The sequence below is a fragment of the Chiloscyllium punctatum genome, chromosome 9 (assembly GCF_047496795.1).
Source record: "Chiloscyllium punctatum isolate Juve2018m chromosome 9, sChiPun1.3, whole genome shotgun sequence".
Taxonomy (NCBI): Eukaryota; Metazoa; Chordata; class Chondrichthyes; order Orectolobiformes; family Hemiscylliidae; genus Chiloscyllium; species Chiloscyllium punctatum.
In genome coordinates, this window is record NC_092747.1 from 110,888,531 (window position 1) to 110,914,467 (window position 25,937).

A 25,937-nucleotide genomic window follows, 5' to 3' on the forward strand; every position below is an offset into this window, starting at 1 on the left:
GATTCGTCCTTCATGTAAAACAAAACTTTGCGTGTAGTTTCTGGATGGTTCAAAATTTTTGATGCATGAAATCTTTTTAAATTTGAAATAAAAATGCAGATCAGATGAATGCAGCAGATTATTTAAATAAGCCACTTAGAGTTTATAATAGCACAGAAACAGGGCCTTTGTCATATAATGTCTGCACCAGCCATCAAACATCTATCTGTTTTAATCTCATTTTCCAGCACATTGCCCATAGCGTTGTATGCTGTGGTGTCTCAAGTGCTCATCTAAATACTTTATAAATGCCTTGATGGTTCCTGCCTCTTGCACCCTTTTAGGCAGTGAATTCTAGATACTCACCACTGTCTGGGTGAAATATCTTTTCCTCAAATCTTCTCTAAACCTCCTGCTCCTTACTGTGCCTCCTGGTTGTTGACATTTTCTACTAAAGGAAAATGTTCCTCCCTATCACCCCTACCTATGCCCCTCAGAACTTTGTACACGTCAATCAGGTCTCCTCTCAGCCTTCTCTGCTCGAAGGAAAATAGCCCTAGCCTTACTGATCTCTCCTCTTAGCTGAAATGCTCCAGCTGAGGCAATATCCTGGTGACTGTCTTCTGCACCTTTTTCTCTGGTACAATCGCATCCATCTTCTATACCAGAACTGTACACAGTCCTCCAGCTGTGGCCTAACGTTATGTACAGCTCCATCATCACCAGCTGCTGTAGGGGTAAAGTGAAAATACTGTTGTATTTAATACTTTGACTGATGAAGGTGATTATCCCATATGTTTTCTTAACCCTTTTATCCATCATTTCTACTGTCTTCAAGATTCTGCACACTGAGGTCCCTCTGAACCTCTACTTCCTAGGATCCTGCCATTTATTGTGTACTCCTTTGCCTTGTTATCCTCCCAAAATGCATCACCTCACACTTTTCAAGATTAAATTCTGGTTGCCACTGCTCAGCCCATCTGACCAATCTGTCTACATCATTCTGTAGTCAAAAGTGTTCCTCCTCATTGTTTACCACACCACCAATTTGCATGTAATCTGCAAATTTACTGATTTTAAAAATTGATATCAGAACCCCTGCAATCTCCTCCATTGCCTTCATCAGCAACTTGAGGATTTATCTACTTTCAAGCTCACCAGTAAAGCTAATACCTCCTCCTTCTCAATGCTAATTTGTTTAAGTACATCACATCCCCCTTTTCTGATTTCTATGCCTCCATTGTCCTTCTCAATAGTGAATACAGGTGTAAATCACTCCTTTAAAATTCCAGCTATGTTTACTAGCTTCATGCAGATTGCCACTTTGTGGTCCTTAATGGGACCTACTCTTTCCCAGTTGTTCTGTTGCCCCTAATGAACACCTTTGAACTTTCCTTAATGCTTACCCCTATAGATTCTGTACTCATCTTATGCATCTGTTGTTTTGTGCCTTTGGTATCTACCATAATTTTCCTTCCTTTCCCTTATCTAATCCTGTACATCTCTTTACATCAAGGATTCTCGAGGCTTGCTTATCCCAGGAACATGTTGTCCTTTGGAATGACTCCCGCTGCTCTGATATAGATTTTCTTGCAAGTCACTGCTCCCAGTCCATTTTGACCAAATCCTGTCAGATAATATTAAAACTGGCCTTCCCCCTCAATTCAGAACCTTTATTTCAGGCCCATCTTTGTCCTTTTCTATAATTACCTTAAATCTGACTGAGTTATGGTCATTATCATCAAAATGTTCCTCCACTGCCACATCTGTCATTTTTCTGGTTTAAATCCCTAAATTTGAGTCCAAAATCACCCCTTATTTTGTAGGATTTTCTATATGATGGTTTAAATGGCCGTCCTGAACATACTTTTAAGAATTTGGCCCCCTCTAATTATTTCACACTTTCTAATCCAGTAAGTTGAAATTCTTTACTATAATTACCTTAATATTTTTACACTTTGCTGAGATTTCCCTACATGTTTGTCTATCTCTTTCTGACTCTTTGGGGGCATACAAAGTGCCTGCCCGCCTTTTGCTTTTAGGTTCTACACATAAGGCCTCAGTTGAGGAAGCTTCTACAATATCATCCTTCTTTATTGCAGCATTTGACGCCTTAATCAATATTGCAACACTGCTTCCTCTTTTACACATCGTCTCCTGTCTCATCTGAAGATTCTATATCATGGAATATTGAGCAGTCAGTCTTGTCTCTCCCTCACCTATGTCTCTGCGATATCACTGATGTCACATCCCCATGCATTAATCAACATTATAAACTTCTCTGCCTTACTCACAAGACTCCTTACATAATGCCATCCACGTGGTTCTTCTCTGCTTGTTTCTGATCACCCCCTTCCATTGTATTCACTATGTATCCCATTGCTCTGTCAAATTGGTTTAAACTCCCAGTGTCCACACCAGCAAACACCCCCATAAGGATGTTGGTCCCATTCCAGTTCAGGTGCAACCCACTGGACTCGCACAGGTCCAACCTTCCTCAGAAATGGACCAAGTGATCCAGGAATCTAAAGCCATCCCTCCTGCACCAACTCTTCCGCCACACATTCATCTGTTCTATCTATCTATTCTTCTACTCACTAACATTTGGCACTGGGAAGAATCCAGAGAATACACCTTTAAGGATCCTGCTGGGGAGTAATCACTAATAACCATTTTCAGAAGAGTTCCAAACTTCCACAGTATTTTTTTAAGACTAAATTTTTAGATAATGCTCTGTAGTCCCAGGCTTATTAACCAGCGGAAACGGTTTTTACTTGCCTACCAACTCTTCTTAATATCTTGAAAAATGTGAAATTCCAGGCAATATACCCCTAGTTGGTGTGATTTCTTCCTGTAGTTAAATGATGGAATCCAGGTATTATTCCAGTAAATCCAATTCAGAGTCCCCTAAAGGGTAATGTCTCAAATGGCTGTTACTGTGGTGTGATCAAACCAGGGCTTTGTATAGCTGTAGCATGAACAAGTAAATTACAGCAAATGTTAATACCTTATAAATTAAAATTGAACATTTGAGTGTAGGATCAATTATGGGAAAAATAGTTGAAATAGGATACAATGATGCAGAAATTACTTTGCTGTTTCCAGATAAGCATTACTTCACTTGTTGGTAACCATGTTGCCTGTATACAATATACATTTGGATACAGAACTGGCTGAAAGGTAGAAGACAGAGGGTGGTGGCGGAGGATTGTTTTTCAGACTGGAGGTCTGTGACCAGTGGAGTGCCACAAGGATCGGTGCTGGGCCCTCTACTTTTTGTCATTTACATAAATGATTTGGATGTAAGCATAAGAGGTACAGTTAGTAAGTTTGCAGATGACACCAAAATTGGAGGTGTAGTGGACAGCAAAGAGGGTTACCTCAGATTACAACAGGATCTTGACCAGATGGGCCAATGGGCTGAGAAGTGGCAGATGGAGTTTAATTCAGATAAATGCGAGGTGCTGCATTTTGGGAAAGCAAATCTAAGCAGGATTTATACATTTAATGGTAAGGTCCTGGGGAGTTTTCTGAACAAAGAGACCTTGGAGTGCAGGTTCATAACTCCTTGAAAATGGAGTCGCAGGTAGATAGGATAGAGAAGAAGGCGTTTGGTATGCTTTCGTTTATTGGTCAGAGTATTGAGTACAAGAATTGGGAGGTCATGTTGCGGCTGTACAGGACATTTGTTAGACCACTGTTGGAATATTGCATGCAGTTCTGGTCTCCTTCCTATTGGAAAGATGTTGTGAAACTTGAAAGGGTTCAGAAAAGATTTACAAGAATGCTGCCAGGGTTGGAGGATCTGAGCTATCGGGAGAGGCTGAACAGGCTGGGACTGTTTTCCCGGACCGTCGGAGGCTGAGGGGGTGACCTTATAGAGGTTTACAAAATTATGAGGGGTATGGATAGGATAAATGGACAAAGTCTTTTCCCTGGGGTTGGGGAGTCCAGAACTAGGTTTAGGCTGAGACGGGAAAGATATGAAAGAGACCTAAGGGGCAACTGTTTCATGCAGAGGGTGGTATGTGTATGGAATGAGCTGCCAGAGGAAGTGGTGGAGGCTGGTACAATTGCAACATTTAAGAGGCATTTAGATGGGTATATGAATGGGAAGGGTTTGGAGGGATATGGGCCGGATGCTGGCAGGTGGGACTAGAGTGGATTGGGATATCTGGTCGGCATGGACGGGTTGAACCGAAGGGTCTGTTTCCATGCTGTACATCTCTATGACTCTAACTATAAATTTGTTTTTCGTTCTTGCCTTTGTTTAGGTAATGAAGGTGCACTGCAATCCAGGAGACACAGTTGGAGAAGGAGATATTCTTATTGAATTTGAGTGATGTGCGTGTATTCTACAAAGGAGCATTATATGTTTTATTTCAAATCATGTACGTGGATTTCTGTTTGTAACTCCCCAATGTAAAACACTGGTAGATATTCCTCAATGGATTTTCTGTTTACTACTTCAGTAATATTTACTGTCTTTTGCAGAATAGGAACACTACCTATTTCCCATGGTGTATAGTTGGTAGCATTGCTAAACTTTGAAGTTTCCCCCACTCAGCGGTGTGGAAATGTGATATGACACTGAGCTGTTAATCAAAATATTTGACCTTGAGGAGGAATATTATCACTGGTTTCATAGGGGAGTTAATGGACATTTTATGATAACACCTCCAAGTTCCTCACATTTATTGATCCACGTTTATCTAAGATAAGTAAAAATGCTTTTCAAATATTGCTATCTGTTTTCTCTTGCACCTAACTGGCAGCGGGTGTCGGGAGGAAGGAGTGTCGGGTATCATGTTTTTATAAACTTCCATAAGGTCATCCCTCAGCCTCTGCTTCAGGCAAAACAGCCCCAGCCTGTTCAGCCTCTCCATATAGCTCAAATCCTCCAACCCTGACAACATCCTTGTAAATCTTTTCTGAACCCTTTCAAGTTTCACAATATCCCTCCTACAGCAGGGAGACCAAAGGAGAGAAAATAATGAGTGTTAGGAGAGGAGGAGGTGGGAGAAGGGAGAAGTCTTAAAAAGAGAGCAGTGGAGAGTAGAGCTAGAGGTTAGGGAAGGTGGAAGGAGAGATGAGGGATTGAGAATGGTACAGGTGGGGATAAAAAGAGGGAGATGATATGTGGAGTTTGTAAGCTGATAAGGTGTGTCACTTTTACAAAACAGAACTTTCACAGTTTGGAAAAAACAATTACTCACTTGACTATCCCAGCTCAGGAATTTACAGTAATTCATTGTATTGTATTAAGTCGCTGCCAAATATTGAAATCTGTAGTTTCGTATGACACAAAAACACATCATTGCTGCAACTCTGGCACTTTCACAAGAGCTATTTTAACACATATACCAGGAAGCTTCTCTCTTAACTCAAGAAGCAGGTGAAACTTTCTAGGGAGAAGATTATTCTTCGCTTTGTAAAATGCCAGAATAATTCTAGTTCACAAGGAAGTGATAGTTGGAAAAAGTCAAATTGATTGATTCCTCTTCATAGCAAGGACAATGTTTCAAAATCTGTACCCAGAGAGTTGTGGATGCTAGATGACAAAAGTATTTAAAGAGGAGGCATATAGCTTTTGAAATGTCAGGGGGTTGGGGACTATGAGGAACGAGCATGAGGGAGGAGTTGCAGCTTCTGAATGGCCAGCTTGTATTCCTTATGTTAAATGCACAGATCTTTAGAGTGGGACTTGAACTAATAACTTGGAGTTGGAGCTGTGAACATTACGGTAATGCGGCTAATGCCTCCGTTTTTTATTTTCTAGAAGAGTGTGGGCATTGCTGGCTGGGCCAGCTTTTATTGCCTGCCCTTGAGACGGTGGTGGTGAGCTGCTTTCTTGAACCGATGTAGTCCATGTGCTGCAGGTAAACCACAATGCCGTTAGAGCACGGAAAGAGACCCTTCGGTCCAACTCATTAATGCCGACTAGATATCTTAAATTAATCTAGTCCCATTTGCCAGCATTTGGCCCATATCCCTCTACATCCTTCTAGAGGCCTTTTAAGTGCTGTAATTGTACCAGCCTCCTCCACTTCCTCTGGCAGCTCATTCTATACATGCACCACCCTCTGCATGAAAATGTTTCCCCTTAGGTCCCTTTTAAATCTCTCCCCTCTCACCTTAAACCTATGCCCTCTAGTTTTGGACTCCCCTACCCAGGGGAAAAGACGTTGGCTATTCACTCTATCTATGCCCCTCATGATTTTACTAGGTCACCTCTCAGCCTCCAATGCTCTAGGGGAAATAGCCCCAACCTATTCAGCTTCCCCCTGTGGCTCTAACCGTGGCCACATCCCTGTAGATCTCTTCTGAACCTTTTCAATTTTCACAATATCCTTCCTATAGCAGAGAGACCAGAATTGAATGCAGTATTCAAAATGTGGCATAACCATTGTCTTGCAGAGCCACAACGTGACCTCATAGGTGGGAGTTCCAGGATTTTGAACCAGGTGAAACATGAACTTATTCTCAAACTTATTCTCAGGCAAGTCTCCAACACCTCTCTCCTGAGATAAAGTGAGTCCATTAGTAATGTGCAGAACTCCACAAACTCCACTTGTATAATTCTCGATTAGCAGTGAATAAATGAACAGCCACAGATGTGCACTAGAATAGAATTTAATGAACTACAGAAATTCTTGAAACAAAAGATCATAATTCAGAACTTGAATTCTTTACATAAATGGCTTTAGAGTATCAATTCAGGATGAATGATTTAAATTCAAGTCTCAAAAGAGGGCATAAATTTAATGCACGGAATTTCTGGCTGTTTGGATATGAACATTTATAGTTATCTAGCCTCACGTACGATATACTTTGGTTGTTCATAGTTGTCAAAGGGGTCATAGTTTTCATAGTAAGGAAGATTCAACCAATCATCTTCATAGTTTGTGGTGCTGTACAGAAAACACATTAGTGTTCCATCTTCACCTGGCTTCACATCCATTTTGCCATCTTTATTGTCCCACTCTAGTACATGAATTTTGACAGAGTTGCGCTGGTAAAGATCTGGGCAACTTTCAAATTCATCGAGGAACTGTAACAGTTGGTCATCGATTAAGTAAATCTCTCCAAATATTTGATGTCCTTTTGTTGGCACATTGAGCAAAAATGGAATATTATACTTCCCCGCAATCACCAGTGGATATTTCTGCTCAGTATGTCCCTTGCCATAGAACAATCCAGTCCCCTTTGAGGTATCGATCATGTAGCGATAGTTAGGTTGACCTTTCTTGAGAGTGCCGTACACAAACACAGTGTTCATTTTCCCTAGAGGAGGTACAAAATCACAGATTATAATATTGATGAGGGGAAAGAGTGAACACACAAACTTAGGAATTCAGTTGAAATTCAACATTTTTCTCTAAAGAGATAGCAATACTGACAGAAAGAGAAAGTCAGAAGTCATATGTCACCAGGTTATAGTCCAACAGGTTTAGTTGAAATCACAAGCTTTTTGAGCTCTGTCCCTTTATCAGTCCAACATTGGCACCCCCACATTATGGCTAAAAATAGAAAGCACTGCATTTATTTGTCACCTTCTCAACCATACAACACCCCAAAGCATATGCTCACCTGTCCAATTAATCCCTTATGTAGCCCAGTGACAAGCTTTGCTTTCAAACACTGTTGCAAAGCAGTTTGGGACCTCTTACTACATGAATGGTGCTATATAAGTACAAGAGTTTTGTTGGGGGAAGCTAGGAAGATGTAATCAAGCAAACATTCATTCAGAGAATGTGATTCAGAGCCTGGGGAAGGGTACTGCCACTTAACTAAACCTGAACAGAATAAAACTAGAGGCCATCAATATAAAGTCGTCACTAAAAGTCCAATCTGGAATTTGGAAGGTTATTTACTCAGAACTTGGTGAGAAAGTGAAACACTACCACAGAAAGCAGTTGAAGAGAGTAGTTAATATATTTCAAGGGAAACTAGATAAACGCATAAAGCAGAAAGTAATTGAATGTTAATCATTAAATGAGAAAGGGTGAGGTACGTGGAGTGTAAACATGGACAGGTTGAGCCAAATGAGCCATTTCTGAACTGTGTCAGCTTTGTAATTTGCATCTACTACATAGGTCTGTTGGTAGGTAGGCTGAAGAAAGTCAACTATTTTAAAAGGGCTGTGAGGAAGAGCCTGAGTAGTGGGATTATCCGAGAAGCTGCTACAGAGAGCTGACACAGGCACAGAGGGTGAATGTCCTCCTGGACTATATAACCATTCTAGGCTACTAATTCACTCTACAGGAGCAAGTGAGGACTGCAGATGCTGGAGAGTCAGAGTCAAAACGTGTGGCACTGGAAAAGCTCAGCTGGTCAGGCAGCATCCAACAAGCAGGAGAATCGACAATTCGGGCATAAGCCCTTCATCAGGACTGTGGTGGTCTATGGCCCTGCAGGAAATAAACTTAAGGATGCAGTGCCAAATGAGGAATGAAGTTTTTGAATTAAACAGTTTAAGAAAGAAAGTAGTTCTGTCGCTTTGTAGCTATGTTATGCTGCAGTTAACCACCGTACTTTGATCAGTTCAGTTCCAGCTGTGACCTCCACTCCTCTTGAGGATTAACACTTGCATTTTTGGGTTGTCAATGCATCAGGATTGATCTGGAGAATTCAGCAATTAAAGATTATTCTCCAGGACAATATTATTTCTTTATTCTTTCATGGGAAGGCTGCATCAGAAAATAGTTAAGGGTCAATCAACTTGCGGTGGGTCTGGAGTCACCTACAAGTAAGGATGGCAGATTTCCCTCCGAAGAATATTAGGGAGTGAGATACATTTTTATGATGATCGACATTGGTGGTTATGGTCACCAGGTTACCATGAAAAAAAACTGCAGCTGCTGAAAATCTGAAACAAAAACAAACTGCTGGAAGACTCAGCAGGTCTGGGAGCAACTGTAGAGCAACAGTAGAATCAATGTTTTAGGTCCAGTGACCCTTCTTCAGACTCACAAAGGACTCACCTTCTCAACCTCTGTCCTCACCTGAAGACATGATGAACCTCTTTATTTCAAAAATATACTTTATTCATACAAATATCTTTATATACATACATAGTCACTAAAACAGTTTGGTTCTATGCAGTAACATAGAAAAATAGAATCAAACTCCAATGTTTGTTTATCCATTAAAACAATCCAAAGGCATTTCTTTCTTACACAAGATTATATTTACATACATTTGAGGTACCTGGAGGGTCCAATAATTGAACACAACCCCATTTAGTTTTAGTGGAAAAACCTTTGACAGTGACTCCCCCAAGCTTTACTGCATACCTCCTGGAGCTTGAAATGTGCCAGTCTGCAATACTCGGTCAACTGCAATTCCTTGCTCTGGAAGACCAACATGTTTTGGGCATCTTTCACTGAGTTGATGGTCCTCCAGGCGTCGTCGAAGTTTGTCTCGGGGAACAGACTGTAGAGTACAGAGTTCCGTGTCATGAAGCTGCTCAGGGTGAACCTGGAACTCTGGTTAAACCAGTTGTTGCTGTCTAATGAGTGAGCAGCCCTATAGCCCTCTGGGACTGCGGCAACCTTTACCTTTTACAGTCACCATTGCTGAGACTATACTGCCAAAAAAGTCAACCTAAGTCAATTTTTAAAAAATTATTTTTGTCAAATGCATTTCTCAGCTGCATTAAAAGATTGAAGCTAGACAATCAAAAATAACGCTCTCTCAATGGAACGGTTAGTGCTGGGAAGTCATGGGACAATCTTCCCCAAGAATCTGGTGCAGCAACTTGATAGCAGCTGGATATATGAAACCAGTTTTTCACAGGGAACATGAACTAGTTTTAATCCCCAGGCTTTGGTCACCTTGTGAAACGGATATCACGTTCAACAATTAATTCAAAAATCAACTGGGCACATTAAAAGGCATTTATGATCAGGGATGGTGTCATCTCAAAAACTCTCCAGCAACTACCCCAGAGGGAAGAAACAGTAGTAGCTGAAAATGAACATCCTGGTTATGCTGAAGCTGTCTTCTAAGTATGTAAAATGACTTAGACCAGTATGCGTCATGCATAACTATTAGTTATTCCTTCTTGGTGTGGACTAGATGATAACATCAGTTAAAGAAAAATTACACCTTTATTACAACCTTATATTATATATGTACAAACAAGAGATGTCCTAGCTTGGGTCCTTGCAGAACACCATTGGTCACAGACTTCCAGTCAGAAAAAATATCCTTCTACAACTGTCTTCTATGACTAAGCCAATTTTGAATCCAGCTTACAAACTCACGATGGATCCTAAGTGATTCAAAATAACAAAGGAAGACTCACATTTAGTATAATACTTCTCACAATAGCTTTGCAGTTATGAAGTACTTTTATGTGTAGTCACTGCTGTAATATAGGAATTTCAGTCAATTCACATGGAGCAAACCTCCACAAACAGAAATGCAGTGAGGACCAATTCATCCCGTTTTAAGTGGGATAAATATTGGCAGGGATGCTGCTGAAAACTCCCTTGCCTGTCTTCAGGTTAGTGTTGTTAAATATTTTATGAGTAGGCAGATGGGACTTCAGTTTAACATCTCTTCCAAAAGGCAGCACCTCTAACAATTCCCTCATAATTTCCATTCTTTTTGTGGTCGTTCTCTTGGGCTGAGAGGGGTTGAACACAATCACGTGACTCAGAAGCAGCGGCGCTCCAAACTGAACCAGTGTTGACACAAGTTTCAGCAAATTTATGGCAGAGAACAGGCCATTCAGCCCATTTGGTGCACGCTGGTGTTTGTAAGTTAGCTTTCTGCCACATTACTTCATCACAATCTATCGACATATTTTTCTCGTCTTTCCTCCACTGTGTTTATGTGACCTCTCCTAAAGGCATCTACACCATTCACCTCAGCCAATCCCTGAGGTAACAATTCCCACATTACACCAGTGCAGAGGAGGATGCTGTTAAGGAAACAGTACAGAAAATCCAATTCATTTGGGGAATTTCCTTAAGCAATAAATTTAATAAAAATGCAGTTGTTCTTAATCTTTGCTCAAGTATTAAAAAAAAACATCTTTTGTCTGGTTATGGCTGACTCATCTTACTCCCTAATAAGGGATAAACCAGGCCCCAAAAAAGGGCACCAAAGGTCAGGTCTGACGACTAAAACTTCTCATTAATTCACCCCAGGGGTTTGAAGCTCAGTAGCTCTCTGAGTTAACAGCAATGAATTGTGAATAAAGTTGTTCACGCAAGCAAGGATTTGAATGTCAAACCCAAATCCGCTTTTGAAAAAAAAAAGTACAAAATCACTGAGGACGCTGAACAAATAGAAAACATGGACGTTGAAGTGTATTTTGCCTAGGCTACGGTCACTGCCCATCCTCACAAAGAGTGTTCGCACCCAAATTGTCACTGACTGTAATTTAACGACGACTTGCATTTATGCAGCTCCTTCATAGTGTAATAAATTATTCTAAAGGTGCTTCACTGGAGATGGTATAAAACTAAATGTAATACTTAAAGAGCTGAATTTGTTGCTAATGCTCAACGCAGTACAGACGGCAGAGATGTCACATTGCCACAACAGAGGATGGGTTTTGCGTTCATGTGGTTAACACCTCTGGTGCCTGAAAAATCTTGACCCCTTCACTCTGTTCGCAGGCCTGGCCATTAGCTCTTCCTCTTTGTTCGCCTCTCCATCCCTGCTGCCCTCCCCTCCCCTAGGCACGGCACGGCACGGCACGGCACGGCAACTCCACAGGCCATGAGTACAACCTCTGCAGTAGCAATGAAGCTTTTACAACGCAGCGACTTAAAGAAAAGAAGTGCGGTGGAAGTTCAGGTTCAGGAAAGGAATATCAGCACTGCGGGCCCAGGCAACTAAAGGCATTGTGCCAACGATGGTGTGGTTAAAGTCGAGATAAAATCATGACAGATATAAATATGTTCCTTCTCCCTAGGACAGGGGGCATATTTTTTAAGGTGAGAGGAGGAAGATTTAAAAACGACGAGGTGCAAATTCTTTTACACACAGGGTGGCTTCTGTGTGCAATGAACTCCCAGAGGATTGTGGGCACAGTTACAATGTTTAAAAAACGCCTTGATAACATGTAAAGAACATTATAGCGCAGTACAGGCCCTTCATCCCTCGATGTTGTGCCGACCTGTGAAACCAATCTGAAGCCCATCTAACCCACACTATTCCATTTTCATTCATATGTCTATCCAATGACCATTTAAATGCCCTTTAAGTTGGCGAGTCTACTACTGTTGCAGGCAGCGCGTTCCATGTCCCTACGACACTGAGTACAGAAACTACCTGTGACATCTGTCCTATATCTATCACCCCTCAATTTAAAGCTATGTCCCCTCGTGCTCGCCATCGCCATCTGATGAAAAAGGCTCTTCCTGTCCAATCTATCTAACCCTCTGATTATCATATATGTCTCAATTAAGTCACCTCGCAATCTTCTCTCTAACGAAAACAGCCTCAAGTCCCTTGGCCTTTCTTCGTAAGACCTTCCCTCCCTACCGGACAACATCCTAGTAAATCTCCTCTGAACCCTTTCCAAAACTTCCATATCCTTCCTATAATGCGGTGACCAGAACTGTACGCAATACTCCAAGTACTGCCGCACCAGAGTTTTGTATAGCTGCAGCATGACCTCATGGTTCCAAAACTCAATCCCTCCACCAATAAAAGCTCACGCACCGTATGCCTTCTTAACAACCCTATCAACCTGGGTGGCAACTTTCAGGGATCTATGTACCTGGACACCACAATCTATCTGCTCATCCACACTACCAAGAATCTTACCATTAGCCCAGTACTCTGCGTTTCTATTACTTCTTCCAAAGTGAATCACCGCACACTTTTCTGCATTAAACTCCATTTGCCGGGGATTCAAGATGGTGGTGACTCAGTAGTCTGACAATATTGGAGTCTGCTGAGCTCTGCATAGGACCCAGACAAAGTGGGGCACCTACCCTCCTTTTACCTCTTAAATTGGTAAAAATAGTTTTTTGTTCCCCAACTGCTATAGCCATTCTGAACCAAACTCGACAAGGGAACCCCCCCGCCCCCAAGAGAGGATCGATGCATCAATGGAGGAGACCCGGGCATGGTGGGAGTTGATCTCAGTTATGCTGCAAAAGCATGATCTGGAGATCCAGACTCTCGGGCAGCATGTCAGAGGGGCAGAGCAATGGGCTGTGGCCTCCAAGACCGCGGCAAAATCTTCCGTGGCTCAGGTCCGGGCGGTGGAGCGCTGAGTACGGGCCTTGGAGTAGCAGGTCAACGATCTCAAAAATAGAGGTCGTCGGAAGAATATCCGGTTGCTGGGCCTTCCCGAACGGGAGGAAGGCGGCCAGCCTGTTAACTTCCTGGAGCAATGGCTCCCACAACTGCTGAGGTTGGAGTCTGAGCTAGGCCAGGTGCTGGTCGAGCGGGCCCACCGGGTCACAGTGCGCAGACCTGGTTTGGACCAGCACCCCCGCTCGGTCCTAGTGCGACTCCAGCCGAAGGCCTCCAGAGCACTGAGGAAGGATCCCCAGGCTATGGTGTACAAGGGATCAAGAATAATGCTCTTTCAGGACTTCTCCCTGGTCGTGATCCGTAAGAGGAAGGCATTTGACGAGGGAAAGAAGTGTCTGAGGGATCTGAATATTCAGTACTCCATGAGATATCCAGCAACACTGTGCTTCAGCCACAGAGGGTCTATGTTTAAATTTGGATCGCAGGAAAAGGCAAAAGAATTTTTGGACGCTCTAAAATAGACTGAATGCCCTAAATTATAGGGACAATGATTGTATCTTATCCCTCTTTCCTCCCCCCTCCCTTTCCCCTTTCTTTTAATTTTATTTGTAATCTGCTTGGTTTACCTGGTTGTTTTGGGGGGGGGTGGGGTGCTTTAGATTTTTCCTTAATATCTGTCAGGATTATAATTTTTTATACTTTATCTCATGTTGCTGCTTTGCCAAGAATGCAGAGTATGGAAGGGATGGGTTGGGTACCCACCTTTAACTTTCTTGTTATAAGATATTGGTATTTGTTTATTTTCCTTTGTGGTGTCTGGGGCGAGGGCATAGCCCCAGCTGGAAGGAGTCATGGTGGGATTATTGGATGGTAGGAGTGCCCCCTGTAGGCAAGGGGGAAAAAAGTCTCCTTTTAGTTATGTTTTATGTTGTTACTTCTTAGTAGTAGTTTTTAGCAGTTTTGATTTAGCAGATTTAAAGTTTTTTTTAATCTATGTGAATTGTTTACGGTCTTTACTCAATACTTTATGAGTGGGGTTCTTCCTCGTGGGGGGGGTGGGGGGGGGGGGGGGTCTTGGACTCTCTCTCTCTAGGCATTCGTTTAAATGGTGCACCTGGAATTTTAAAGGGAGTCACTCACCAATTAAAAGGAAAAAGATATTGTCAAGTCTTAAAAAAGAGAAGGTCGATGTAGCCCTATTACAGGAAACATACCTAACTGACAAGGAGCATTTGAAGCTGCAACATGGAGAGTTTGGCTAGGTGTTCTTCTCATCTTTTAACTCGAAAAGTAGAGGAGTGGCCACTCTCATCCGGAAGAATCTTCCATTTCAAATGTTACATGGCGAGGTGTATGGGATACCGAATGTGTATTGCCCTCTGGCACATCCTTTTAAATTCATAACGGGTGCGCTCTCCAGATTAACCGCCCTTCGGGCACGTCATACAATTATAGGGAGGGATTTCAAATGTACCACTGACCCCGAGGTGGACAGGATACCTAGGGGCTCTGCGGGTATGTCTCTGCAATCTAGGGAGTTGGTTGATCTGAAGAGGGAGCTGGGACTGGTAGATGTGTGGAAATGTCTTCATCCTGAAGGCAGAGATTTTACCTTTCATTCTAACCCACGTAAATGCCAAACCAGAATTGATATGTTTTTTGTCCCTTCGACCTTTTTGAACTCGGTACTGTCCTGCAAAATAGGGAATATAGCTGTTTCTGACCATGCGGCAGTGTATATGGGGGTTAAGGCTGGTGGTGATGAGATGGACTCCTTTCCTACTGAAAGGTAGTAGTTTATGGAATACTTTTTGCAGGAATTTAAAGCTTTCTGGGATATTAACTTAGGTACAGCCAGCAACCCATCGATGATGTGGGAGGCCTACGTGCGAGGCTTGTTTATCTCACATTCTGCGACCCAGAAACGACAGAGGGGAGAACAACAGCAACTGCTCGAGGCTCGCCTGACGGCAGCCGAGTCAGCGTATGTTAATAGGCCGTCCATACCCAAATTATAGCGGAATACAGCCCTCAGGGCTACTTTGAATGCTGCACTTCGTCAAACAGCATCACTGGCTAGGCCAGCGTTAGTGTCTGTCCCTAATTACCCAGACAGTAGTTTAATAGTCAACCTCATTGTTGTGGGTCTGGAGTCACATGGACTCAGACCAAGTAAGGACAGTAGTTTCCTTCCCGAAAGGACATGAGTGAACCAGATGGGTTTTTTTTCTGACGAACGACAATGGATTCATTGTCATCATTAAAGCCTTAATTCCAGATTTTTAAAAAAACCAACTAACTGCACTTCGCTGGCTGTGATGCATTTTGGGATACCATGGGGTCATGGATGGTGCTACAGAAATGCAAGTGTTTCTGTCCTGATGCAACACAATTTCATGGCTCAAAAGGTCGAAGACCTCAAAAGGTGGTGGAGGGTAAATTCTTTTTTTCCCTGTGAATGGGACTTCTGTTTATTGGAACAACATACCGTTAGAATTTTGCTTCATTCAGGAATAGTTAGCAATTAGAAGGGATTTATTTGATTTGCTAATAGTTTAGTTAATTTGTTCACTGTTAGAGTTAGATAAATAAATTGTTACTTGTTAATTTTAAAGTGAGTGTCAGGTATTTATTTTCTTTAATTATTGGAAGTTGCTGAAAAGCAGGTTACACCAATTTTTACACTCCTTTTATAGATTATAGGGCGAGGCGTTCCTCTTTGGGTGGTTCTGTTTAGTTCTCAGAGTGGGGGGGGATGTGTCAACCTCCACTTTATAACAATAGTAAAACCTCAACTGGATGTTCACAATACTATTGCATTAGGTTCCCCAGCTTTCATCCATTTTGACCCCTTTACTGCCAGATTTCCTCCTAACCTGCAGGATAGAACGGTCCTTTGTGAGTCAGCTCCACAAATAATGAAGCAAATTTTACTGAAAAGCAGGTGTGTTGCTGAAGGTGTTTCCCTAGGCCTCATCAAGACAAATGTAGCAGTTCCAAGTCTCAAATAATCACTGTTATGGACCAGACCAAACCTCCTCAAAACATAATCAAGGTGATAACCTAGACTCTAACTTTTACTTGGTCAAACAACTAGGCTTCAAGCAAACACGCTTTATTCTTACACCATGTTAAAGTATAAACAGACAAAAAGAATTGGCATAGCTTTAACTCTATTGAAATACATAACAAAAATAATATATGATTTAACTATAACTCATCAACTTTTCAATATAGCAGCATCCCATAAGTCCACTCTCGGTAAAGGCAAATTCAGCAAAAATGAATAATTTAAATAAATCTGTTGTGTTATTTATTTATAAGATATTTACCCAGCTTTCCATGGAGCAGACACCTTTGCATCAGGTTTACAACATCCCTTTTCAACAGAATGGAACAATTCCCTCTTAAAGGCACATATTGTCACTCAATAATAGTCACTGGAGGAGAACAGGCTGCTGATTGGGTAAGGCATTGCCATGGAGAAAAAAACATAGAATCACAGACTCCCCAAGCCCCCTGGTAATTGAAAGTAGGCACAAGGCTTGAAACATTATTATTTTTGCTTGCAATTCCCAGCACACAAATGTCTGCTGCTTTCAACAAGTGAAAATGAGCCACGTTACAAGTTCAAAATGATGATATGAAATGGCTGGTTAGCATTGCTATTTCTGCAATCAGAATTGTTCAGCACGTGCTGTCCAATCAACTGAGTAGACATTTTGTTTTGGTGTTGCAGGCTTGGACTGGTTGAGTGCATTCTGTATATTCTGCCTATTACAAACAACCAAAAGTTAATAATACTGAGTGCACTAATAGATACAAAAAACTCATTTAAGATAATCAGTTAAACTCAATGTGGCTCATTTATACTTGCTTCAACTGTCATACATTCATACACAGATGTGTTTCCTCAACAAACAAAGAAATTGTTTGTTTTACTTTTGAATTATCAGGAAACTTGGGCAGCATTTGGTTCCCTCTTGCTTTCTCCATGGCAACACTATTGTTCTTAATCTTTGCTCAAGTATTTATAAAAATAAAAACACATAACGAGTCCAGAAGTGGAGAAATGCAGAGGTTGTAGAGGTCTGAGAGCCTGGAAATAGCTACTGAGATTAAAACTGAGGCTAGTCTGGACTGACAGCGAATGAAGGTCAGTGAGCAGAGTGGGCTCAGGTGTGAACAGGTCTTGGTCTGAGTTAGGGGCATGGTCAGCAGGATTCTGCATTGTATAATTTACCATAACATAACATGACCTAACTTCATCTGCCAAGTATACGACATTTGGACAGAAATATTACAAAAAAAGTGAGCTCTGGATTACTCATCCAGTGATATGACCACTGTGTTGTTGCCTCTGCTTACATTTGTTCAGATGATTATAAGACAAACACATAAGACATAGAGCTTCAATAAATCTCTCTTTTCAGCAATATACAAGTTTCCTACTAGTAATCAAATGACAGACTAAAATCATCTTGTTTACCAAGATGAAAAGCCCTCCATGGCAGCACCCTGACCAGTCAAAGTTAGCTTAACAACCAGATACTTTTCCTAAAATATACATTTTCTGAAATTTTGAATTTATGCAATTTTTAACTTGTTCACAAGACCTGGAGGTTGCTGGCTCCACCAGTATTTATTACCTACCCTTAACTGCTCAGAGACCAGTGAAGAGTCAGCCACATTGTGTGACACAAGACCGAAAACAAAGGCCAGGTCAGGTAAGGCAAGGATGGTGCGAACAGAGGGATTTCTACAACAACCACAGCTTTTAGGCTATCTTACAATCCAAAATTCAAATTTCCCTGACTGTCTGTCATGGTTTATCTCAAGCTCAGAGTATTGGCATGAGTTCTGGGTAACTTGTCCAGTGACATTATCAATACATCACTGCTGCTGCTTAAACTTGTTCTGATCAGCCTCAGACAAAGTTCAACACGTCTCCTTTTTCAGCAGTATACAGATTCTGAGCAAATGAGGGACAGAATACTCTCACTTCCTGTTTACGAAGGTGAAGGGAACACTACTCTGCACCCTCATTCATACAAAGACCCATTCACCCCTAACCGACTCCCCTCACCACCCCTAACCCTCCAACTTACCCACACCCCACCCCACTGATTTTAATCTTAGTAACCTTCTCCAGTTTAGGACCTCTGCACTTACTCATTTCTGGGGAGAGCACAGTGGCTCAGTGGTCAGCACTGCTGTCTCACAGCGCCAGGGACCCAGGTTCGATTCCTACCTCGGGCGACTGTCTTTGTGGAGTTTGCACAAGGTGAATTGGCCATGCTAAATTGCCCATAGTGTGAGGTGTATTAGTCAAAGGTAAATATAGGGTAGGGGAAAGAGTCAGAGTGGGTTACTGTTCGAAGGGTTGGTGTGGACTTGTTGGGCAAAATGGCCTGTTTCCATACTGTAGGTAATCTAATCTAATTTGAGTATTCTGAATTTTAATGACACCACTGTTGGAGAGACTGGACCTTCAGCTAGCTGGACCCCAAACCCTGAAATTCTCTCCCCAAAACTACTCGGCCTTGGAAAAGGAAAGGAAGGAAATCATTAAAACCCAACCCTGTCACCTGTCCGAAGATCCTTATGTGACTGAGTGACAAATTTCACTTCACAATATTCCTGTGAAATGACTGGACACATTTCATTGTGTTATATAAACGTGGACTATTGTCATCTAAGCTTGATAAGAATGGTCGAGAGTACAAGCAAGTTGGTATTGTGTGTGTCAAGACAAAACAGTCACAGTGAGGGGATGGGAATTTTGGCGCAAACACACGATGACTCTAAAGAAAGGACAAAGTTACATTTCAATTATATTTCCCTTGTGCTGATGATCGCATTCAAAAGGTGAAGCTTCAAAAGGTGGAATTTTGACATTTCCAAAATATACATGGAGGAAGAGGCTCCATGATCCCCATATTGAGTCATACAGCACGGAAACAGACCCTTTGGTCCAACCAGTCCATACCGGACATAATCCCAAACTAAACTAGTCCCACCTGCCTGCTCCTGACCCATGTCCCTCCAAACCGTTTCTATATCTGTACTTATCAAAATGTCTTTTAAACTAAAAAGTCAATGGAAAGCACATCCAATATCTCAATGGTTGTCCCACAGCAATTTAAACCCTTGTGTCAGGAGCAAGTCAGTGAGTTACCAGCCAATGGGAAGGCCGAAAGCTCTTAAGCCCAGTACAGCCCAGTGGCTGTACAGGATTACAGGCAGTGCCCTCACAAAGGATCCTGGGTACATCTACTGTCGTAGGTCCTGGTGAAGAGGGATAGGATCAAGATGCCAGGGCAGGGGAGAGTTTAAAACCAAGGGATAAAGGAGGCCAGGAATGGCCTCTGTGCAGTCATCCAATGGGACCGGGGGTCCTTTGTTTAACACTAAACTAGCAGAATCAGTTGGACCTCCTGAATTGCATGGCTTCTTGGACAGGGGTGGGATAAGGCCATAAGTTGCCCACTTAAGGGCCATATTGAGTCCAAGAGCAGGAGTTCATGCCTCCCCTGGTCTGGAGAACTCTACATAGGTTGGGGTGGAAGGTAAGGCAGCAGGAAGGTCACCTACTCAGGACTTTACATTTCTAGACCGGGCAGAGGGTGCAGAAACAAATCATGCCCTCAGTTTCCACAGACTGACAATTATCTGGAACGTCAGATAACGAAGAGAATCACTTTCACAATATTTCTATCTTGATATTCAGCTTGTGTGTGTGTGTGTGTGTATGTCTGAGTGAGTGAGAAAGAGAGAGAGAGAGAGAGCGCACGTGCGCAAGTGAGCGAAGGGGTGAGGACATTTGTATTTGGCATCGAGAACAGGCAGCTGAGATCTCCCACAGAGCGACTAAGCAGATGACACAATGATTTGCACTTTTAACTTCATTCCTTTATGTTCTGCTTTAAATTAAGAAAGATTCTAAGTTAACTATTATCTTATTTCTTTATTTTTCTACTTTTTCTCTGAAGGCAATGCTCAACTTTATAAACTTTGTTTCTCTTGTTACTTTGTTCCTATGTATTTTGTACCTAAGATGGTGCTGTGTGTGGCGACGTTATACACTTTTCACTGCACTTGAATACACATGACGATAAAATATAAATCTAAAGATGTGCCATGGGGGTGGGGAGAGAGAGAGAGATGGAGAAAACACAAAAATAAGTAGAAACTTGAAAATGACAACATAGGAAACCCAGAGTACGTCCAGGAGAGTGTGTCAGTGAGAGTGAGAGTGCACATTCTACAAAGCACAAGAGGGGCAACACAAGGGAGGGAGGAGGAACACCTTATTTTTCAACTTTCCCTATCAATTGACAAAGGGAAATCAGGGATCAATGCCTCGGTGATCACAACCTCTCACATCAACACAGCAAAAGCTTTCAGTGAACTTGACAAATCTTAAGGTCTAGTTTTGAACAAATGAATATTTTTTCCAGTACTAATTGCAAGGTTTTTAAAAAAAACGTACTTTGCTATATGAATGTTTAAAACTTGAATAAAGACAAAACTTCTTATTGATGTTTTAAAGGTTAAACATTGAGGGAAGATGCTGGAGCCAATGACTGCAGTTTACAATTTCCGCCACCTACAAATGGATCCCACCACCAGGAATACATTTCCCTCCCTATCTGCAAAGACTGTTCACTCCACGACTACCTGGTCAACCCACCTGTCCTGGCACCTTCCCCTGCCTCTGCAGGAATTGCAAAAGCTGCGCCCACACCTCCCCCCTCACCTCCATCCAAGGCCCCAAAGGAGCCTTCCACATCCATCAAAGTTCTACCTGCACATCCACCAATGTCACTTATTGTATCCGTTGCTCCCGATGCGGCCTCCTCTACATTGGGGAGACTGGACACCTTCTTGCACAGCACTTTAGGGAACATCTCTGGGACACCCGCACCAATCAACCCCACCGTCCCGAGGCTGAACCTTTCAACTCCCCCTCCCACTCTGCTGAGAACATGCAGGTCGTGGGCCTCCTCCATCGCCACTCCCTCACGACCCGATGCCTGGAGGAAGAACACCTCATCTTCTGCTTCGGGGCCCTTCAACCCCAGGACATCAATGTGGACTTCACCAGTTTCCTCATTTCCCCTTCCCCTGCCTTACCCCAGTTCCAACCTTCCAGCTCAGCACCGTCCTCATGACTTGTCCCACCTGTCAATCTTACTTCCCACCTATCCACTCCACCCTCCTCTCCAACCTATCACCTTCATCCCCAACTCAATCCACCTACTGCACACTCAGCTACCGTCTCCTCAGCCCCAACCCACCCATTTATTTCTCCAACCCCGAGGCTCCCAGCCTCACTCCTGATGAAGGGCTCCTGCCCAACATGTCGATTTTCCTGCTCCTTGGATGCTTTCTGACCTGCTGCGCTTTTCCAGCACCACACACTCGACTCTGATCTCCAGCATCTGCAGTCCTCACTTTCTCCTGCAGTTTACAATATAAAGGCTGTTAAAAAAAAACTTAACTATTTGGAGTTCCTGTTTGTTCTCTTGGTTAGTATTTTTGTTCAAAGATAGCACAGAGCAAAAAGTGCTGTGCTAATTAAATGACAAAGAGAACCCAAAATAACTCACTACATTTAATTTCCATAATCCTGGAATGTACAAGCCAACACTCTCAGGATTACACTGGTATTCCTTATTAATAGATTGCTGTGATTTGGATTCTAAGAGTTAAATTACAGTTCAAAATAAAGTGTGGCTGCCAAGCAGGTCCCTTTAAATGCAATAAAGTGAAATGATTGCAGTGTAAGTATCATTCTGCAATATCTCCTCTGCACTATCCTACAAGATTGCAATTATGTAAAAAATGTTCTTTGATTTCAGTGTTGATAGAAATAGTCTGGCAATATTTAGACATATCTATAATCCAAAATGTGCAAATCAGACCTTTTGTTGCTTGATAATACCTCATTAGGGGTGGTGCCCAAACGCACTTAGCAATAAGAACAAAAGGGAGAAATTTGCATTCAGTGTCTTTCACAAACTCCTGGATAATCCAATGAGCAATCTTACCTTGCTATTTGGTATCTGATTAGTGCGCGCATTTTTATTATTGCGATGTTGACACCTTGCAATGGTCTTAACCCAGAGAGCACAGGAGGCTGGGTCATTCAGCATGTTCAAGGCAAAGTTAGATAGTTTTTGATCTCCAGATGAGACACAGAGTTACATATGGTAGGCAGGAAAGTGGAGCTAAGGCCACAAACAGATCAGCGACATGATTTTATTGAATGCCGGAGCAAACTTGAGGGGCCAAATGGCCTACTCATGCGCCAGTTTTTCATGATTTGAAGAACAAGGACAACAGATACATGTCAACACCACCAAGATCCCCTCCTGGCCACAGACCATACAGATCTGGAATCATATTGCAGTTCCTTCACTGTCATTAGGCCAAAATCCTGGAACACCCTTCCTAACAACAGAGTGAGTATACTCATCACCCCAAGGAGTTCAAAAAAGTGGTTCACTGGCCCACTCCCAAGAGCTATTAGTGATGGACATGAAATACTGTTTTAACAGATATTACCCAAGTCATGTGAATGAATAACTTTTGAAAAATCCATACCTGCGCTTACAGGTTATGTCTGTATAAGCTGCTGTTCCTGTTGACAGAATGTGTGTGCTGTAGGAAATGATACAAATGTAATACCCAAGTCCCACTAGTGAATAATCAAAACCTCCCTTTGCAGCTGATGGTTAATGTAGATGTGAAAATGGAAACTGTTCCTTTCCAATCCACTCCAGGAAAGCTCAGAAGTCACAAACATCACTTTAAAAATGACCATCTAATTTTCTATTCCATTGCTGTTTGGGGGTTTTGCTGTGCATAAACTAGCTGGCACCTCTGCTTCATCACAACAATGACAAAGCTTAAGGAGAAAAAAGCTTACTTAATTGGACAGTAAGCATTTTGGATTATCCTCAGCTTGTGAAAGACATTAAATGCAAGTTTCTCTGTTTGCTCTTATTAGTATATGTTGGCATTTAGAGTGGTAATGATCGAAACTTGAAAGGGTTCAGAAAAGATTTACAAGGATGTTGCCAGGGTTGGAGGATCTGAGCTATAGGGAGAGGCTGAACAGGCTGGGGCTGTTTTCCCTGGAGCGTCGGAGGCTGAGGGGTGACCTTATAGAGGTTTACAAAATTATGAGGGGCATAGATAGGATAAATAGACAAAGTCCTTTCCCTGGGGTCGGGGAGTCCAGAACTAGAGGGCATAGGTTTAGGGTGAGAGGGGAAAGATATAAAAGAGACCTTAGGGGCAACTTTTTCACGCAGAGGGTGGTATGTGTATGGAATGAGCTGCCAGACGATGTGGTGGAGGCTGGTACAATTGCAACATTTAAAAGGCATTTGGATGGGTATATGAATAGGAAGGGTTTGGAGGGATAAGGGCCGGGTGCTGGCAGGTGGGAAAAGGTTAGGTTGGGATATCTGGTCGGCCTGGATGGGTTGGACCGAAGGGTCTGTTTCCACGCTGTACATCTCTATGACTCTGACCATACAGACAGTTGCCGGAGGCAGGAATCGAACCCAGGTTCTTGGTACTGTGAGGCACTGAGCCACCATGCTGTCCCTACTGAATTCAAAGAACATAACTTTTCTTTAGTATATAATTGTAATCTTGTAGGAGTTGTGAAACTATACAAAATAAGCATTGATCTTGTTCCTGAGTGCAGAGGGCATTTGGAGAATGGTACTTTAGTGCAATCATTCCACTTTATTGCATTTAAACATTAAACCACAGGCACTATGTGGCAGCCAAGTCTTGAACATAAAAAGAAGCAAAGTGGTACATTCCAAGGCAGGTGAATCCATATAGTATGTGGAACAACAAACGGTATTGTATTAGCCTCTAGTAGGAGGACTGGGGAGTGTAAGTTTGGATAAGTCATTAATACTGTCCTTACTATCCAACTTCAACGTACTAGACTGCAAATGTGGTACAAAATTGAACCTAGGACAAATATTAGCTCATCGTCATCAAAGAAACTGACTCAAAGAGCATCTTGTTGGAACACTGCTGTCAAAATTGCATAGGTTTTGCAGAACAGAAACAGGCCATTCAGCCTATCTGCTCCATGCCAATGTTTATGTCCCACATGACCCTCTTCCCATGTCCCTGCATTCCAACCCATCCCATCTGTATTCCCTTCTATTCCTTGCTTCCTTAAACCTTTGGGCTATTTATCTTGACCACTTCCTGTGGTCGCAATTTCCACTTTCTCACCGCACTCTGAAGAAAAGTCTCCTTAAACCATGATTTATTAGTAACTCTTTTATATTTATGATTTTGAGTTTTGCATTCCCTAATCATGGAAACATAATTATGTCCATTGTAGTGAAACCCCCTATAATCTTAAAGACCTTGATCAGATTTCCCCTAGGTCTTCTCTTTTCTCGAGGATTAGCACCCCAACCTGTTCACACGTTCCTGAAATCCTCTCAGTTCTGCAATCAACAATACAAAACCTTCATTGACAGGACAACTCTCTAATACCAGTCACAAAGGTGGAAGTAGTTGCCATAGTCTCACCAGACCACAGAGTACGCTCGCATTGGACAGGATTGTCATGGTAATCTTGAAAATAAATCAAGAAAGCTAATGGAATGCTGGCCTTTATACCTGGAGAACCGGATAGATCCCACTTGGAGTAATATGAGCAGATCTGGGCACGATACCAGAGGAAGGACTTTTTTAGCTTTAGACAGAATACAACATACTTTACAAGAGTGATACCCTGACTTTGGGGGTTAAGGTACGAGGAGAGATTGTACAAATTAGCTCTAGGAATGTTTGTGGGTGATCTGATTGAAGGCTTCAAGATTTTAACAGGACGACAGGGGTTGATCAAGACAAACTGTTTCCACTGGTTGGAGGATTCTCAAAGTAGGGGGCATAGTCTGAGAATTAGGGTCAGACCATTCAAGAGAGATATTAGGAAGCATATCTACACACAAAGATTGGTAGATGTTTGAAGCTGTCTTCCAATTAGGGGAGTTGATGGTAGATCAGTTTAAATCTGAGATAAATATATTTTTGTTAAGCAATGGTATTAAGGGATATGAGCCAATGGTAGGTATATAAAGTCATGGCCACAGATCTGCCATGATCTTATTGAATGGCAGAACACACTCAAGGGGCTGAATGGTCTACCTCGGTTCCTACGATTAAGTGCTGGCGTTGTCAGTCCCAAGAATGAATACATTTAGTAAGCCCACACATACAAATTTGATCAATCAGTTCCAGTACAGCTGGGATCAGTCTGTGTGAGAAAGAGTTGAAGGTAGAGAACAAAATAGCAGTAGATGACCTGTGAGCAGTGCGCCTGCCTCTCCAGAAGCTTTGGAGAACACCACTCCCGGTCTTGTTGGCCACAGAAAGAGAAAAAAAGTGTCCATGAAACAGCCAAATAGCTTGATAAATCAAACCTGCTAATCCTCCCAATGTCTCCATGGCAGGAAAGAGGTATGGGGAAGATTGCTGATCAAATGTGCTTAATATGGAGTGGTACCCCTCAAGCTAATACCATCTGTCACTTTAAGCAGAAAGTGATGCCTACGGTCCCTCACCGATTCTGGCCCACCTATCAACAGTCAAGTCTAAAAGGAAATACAAAGTCCAACCTATTCTGAGTGTAATTATAATGTATCTGTCACTATTCTCTCGACAATGCAAGACAGGTT

General features: G+C 42.3%; 2 protein-coding genes across 11 annotated transcripts in view; one reads left to right on the forward strand and one right to left on the reverse strand.

Annotated features, from left to right (window-relative positions):
• Positions 1 to 4,720, forward strand: part of pcca (propionyl-CoA carboxylase subunit alpha) — a 372,170-nt gene extending 367,450 nt beyond the window's left edge. Inside the window, exon 24 of the mRNA XM_072578057.1 lies at positions 4,254 to 4,720. Within this exon, the coding sequence (XP_072434158.1) occupies positions 4,254 to 4,322 (69 nt within the window). The 3' untranslated portion in view covers positions 4,323 to 4,720. The remainder of the gene's footprint in view (positions 1 to 4,253) is intronic.
• Positions 4,721 to 6,596: 1,876 nt separating this feature from the next.
• Positions 6,597 to 25,937, reverse strand: part of tmtc4 (transmembrane O-mannosyltransferase targeting cadherins 4) — a 90,906-nt gene continuing 71,565 nt past the window's right edge. For 9 of the 10 annotated variants that reach the window (XM_072578046.1, XM_072578045.1, XM_072578048.1 and 6 more), the window contains one exon: positions 6,597 to 7,263. In XM_072578046.1, the coding sequence (XP_072434147.1) occupies positions 6,785 to 7,263 (479 nt within the window). In that variant the 3' untranslated portion in view covers positions 6,597 to 6,784. Of the gene's footprint in view, positions 7,264 to 9,275; positions 9,481 to 25,937 lie in introns of those variants that run through there. The other variant, XM_072578055.1, reaches the window with a different exon arrangement.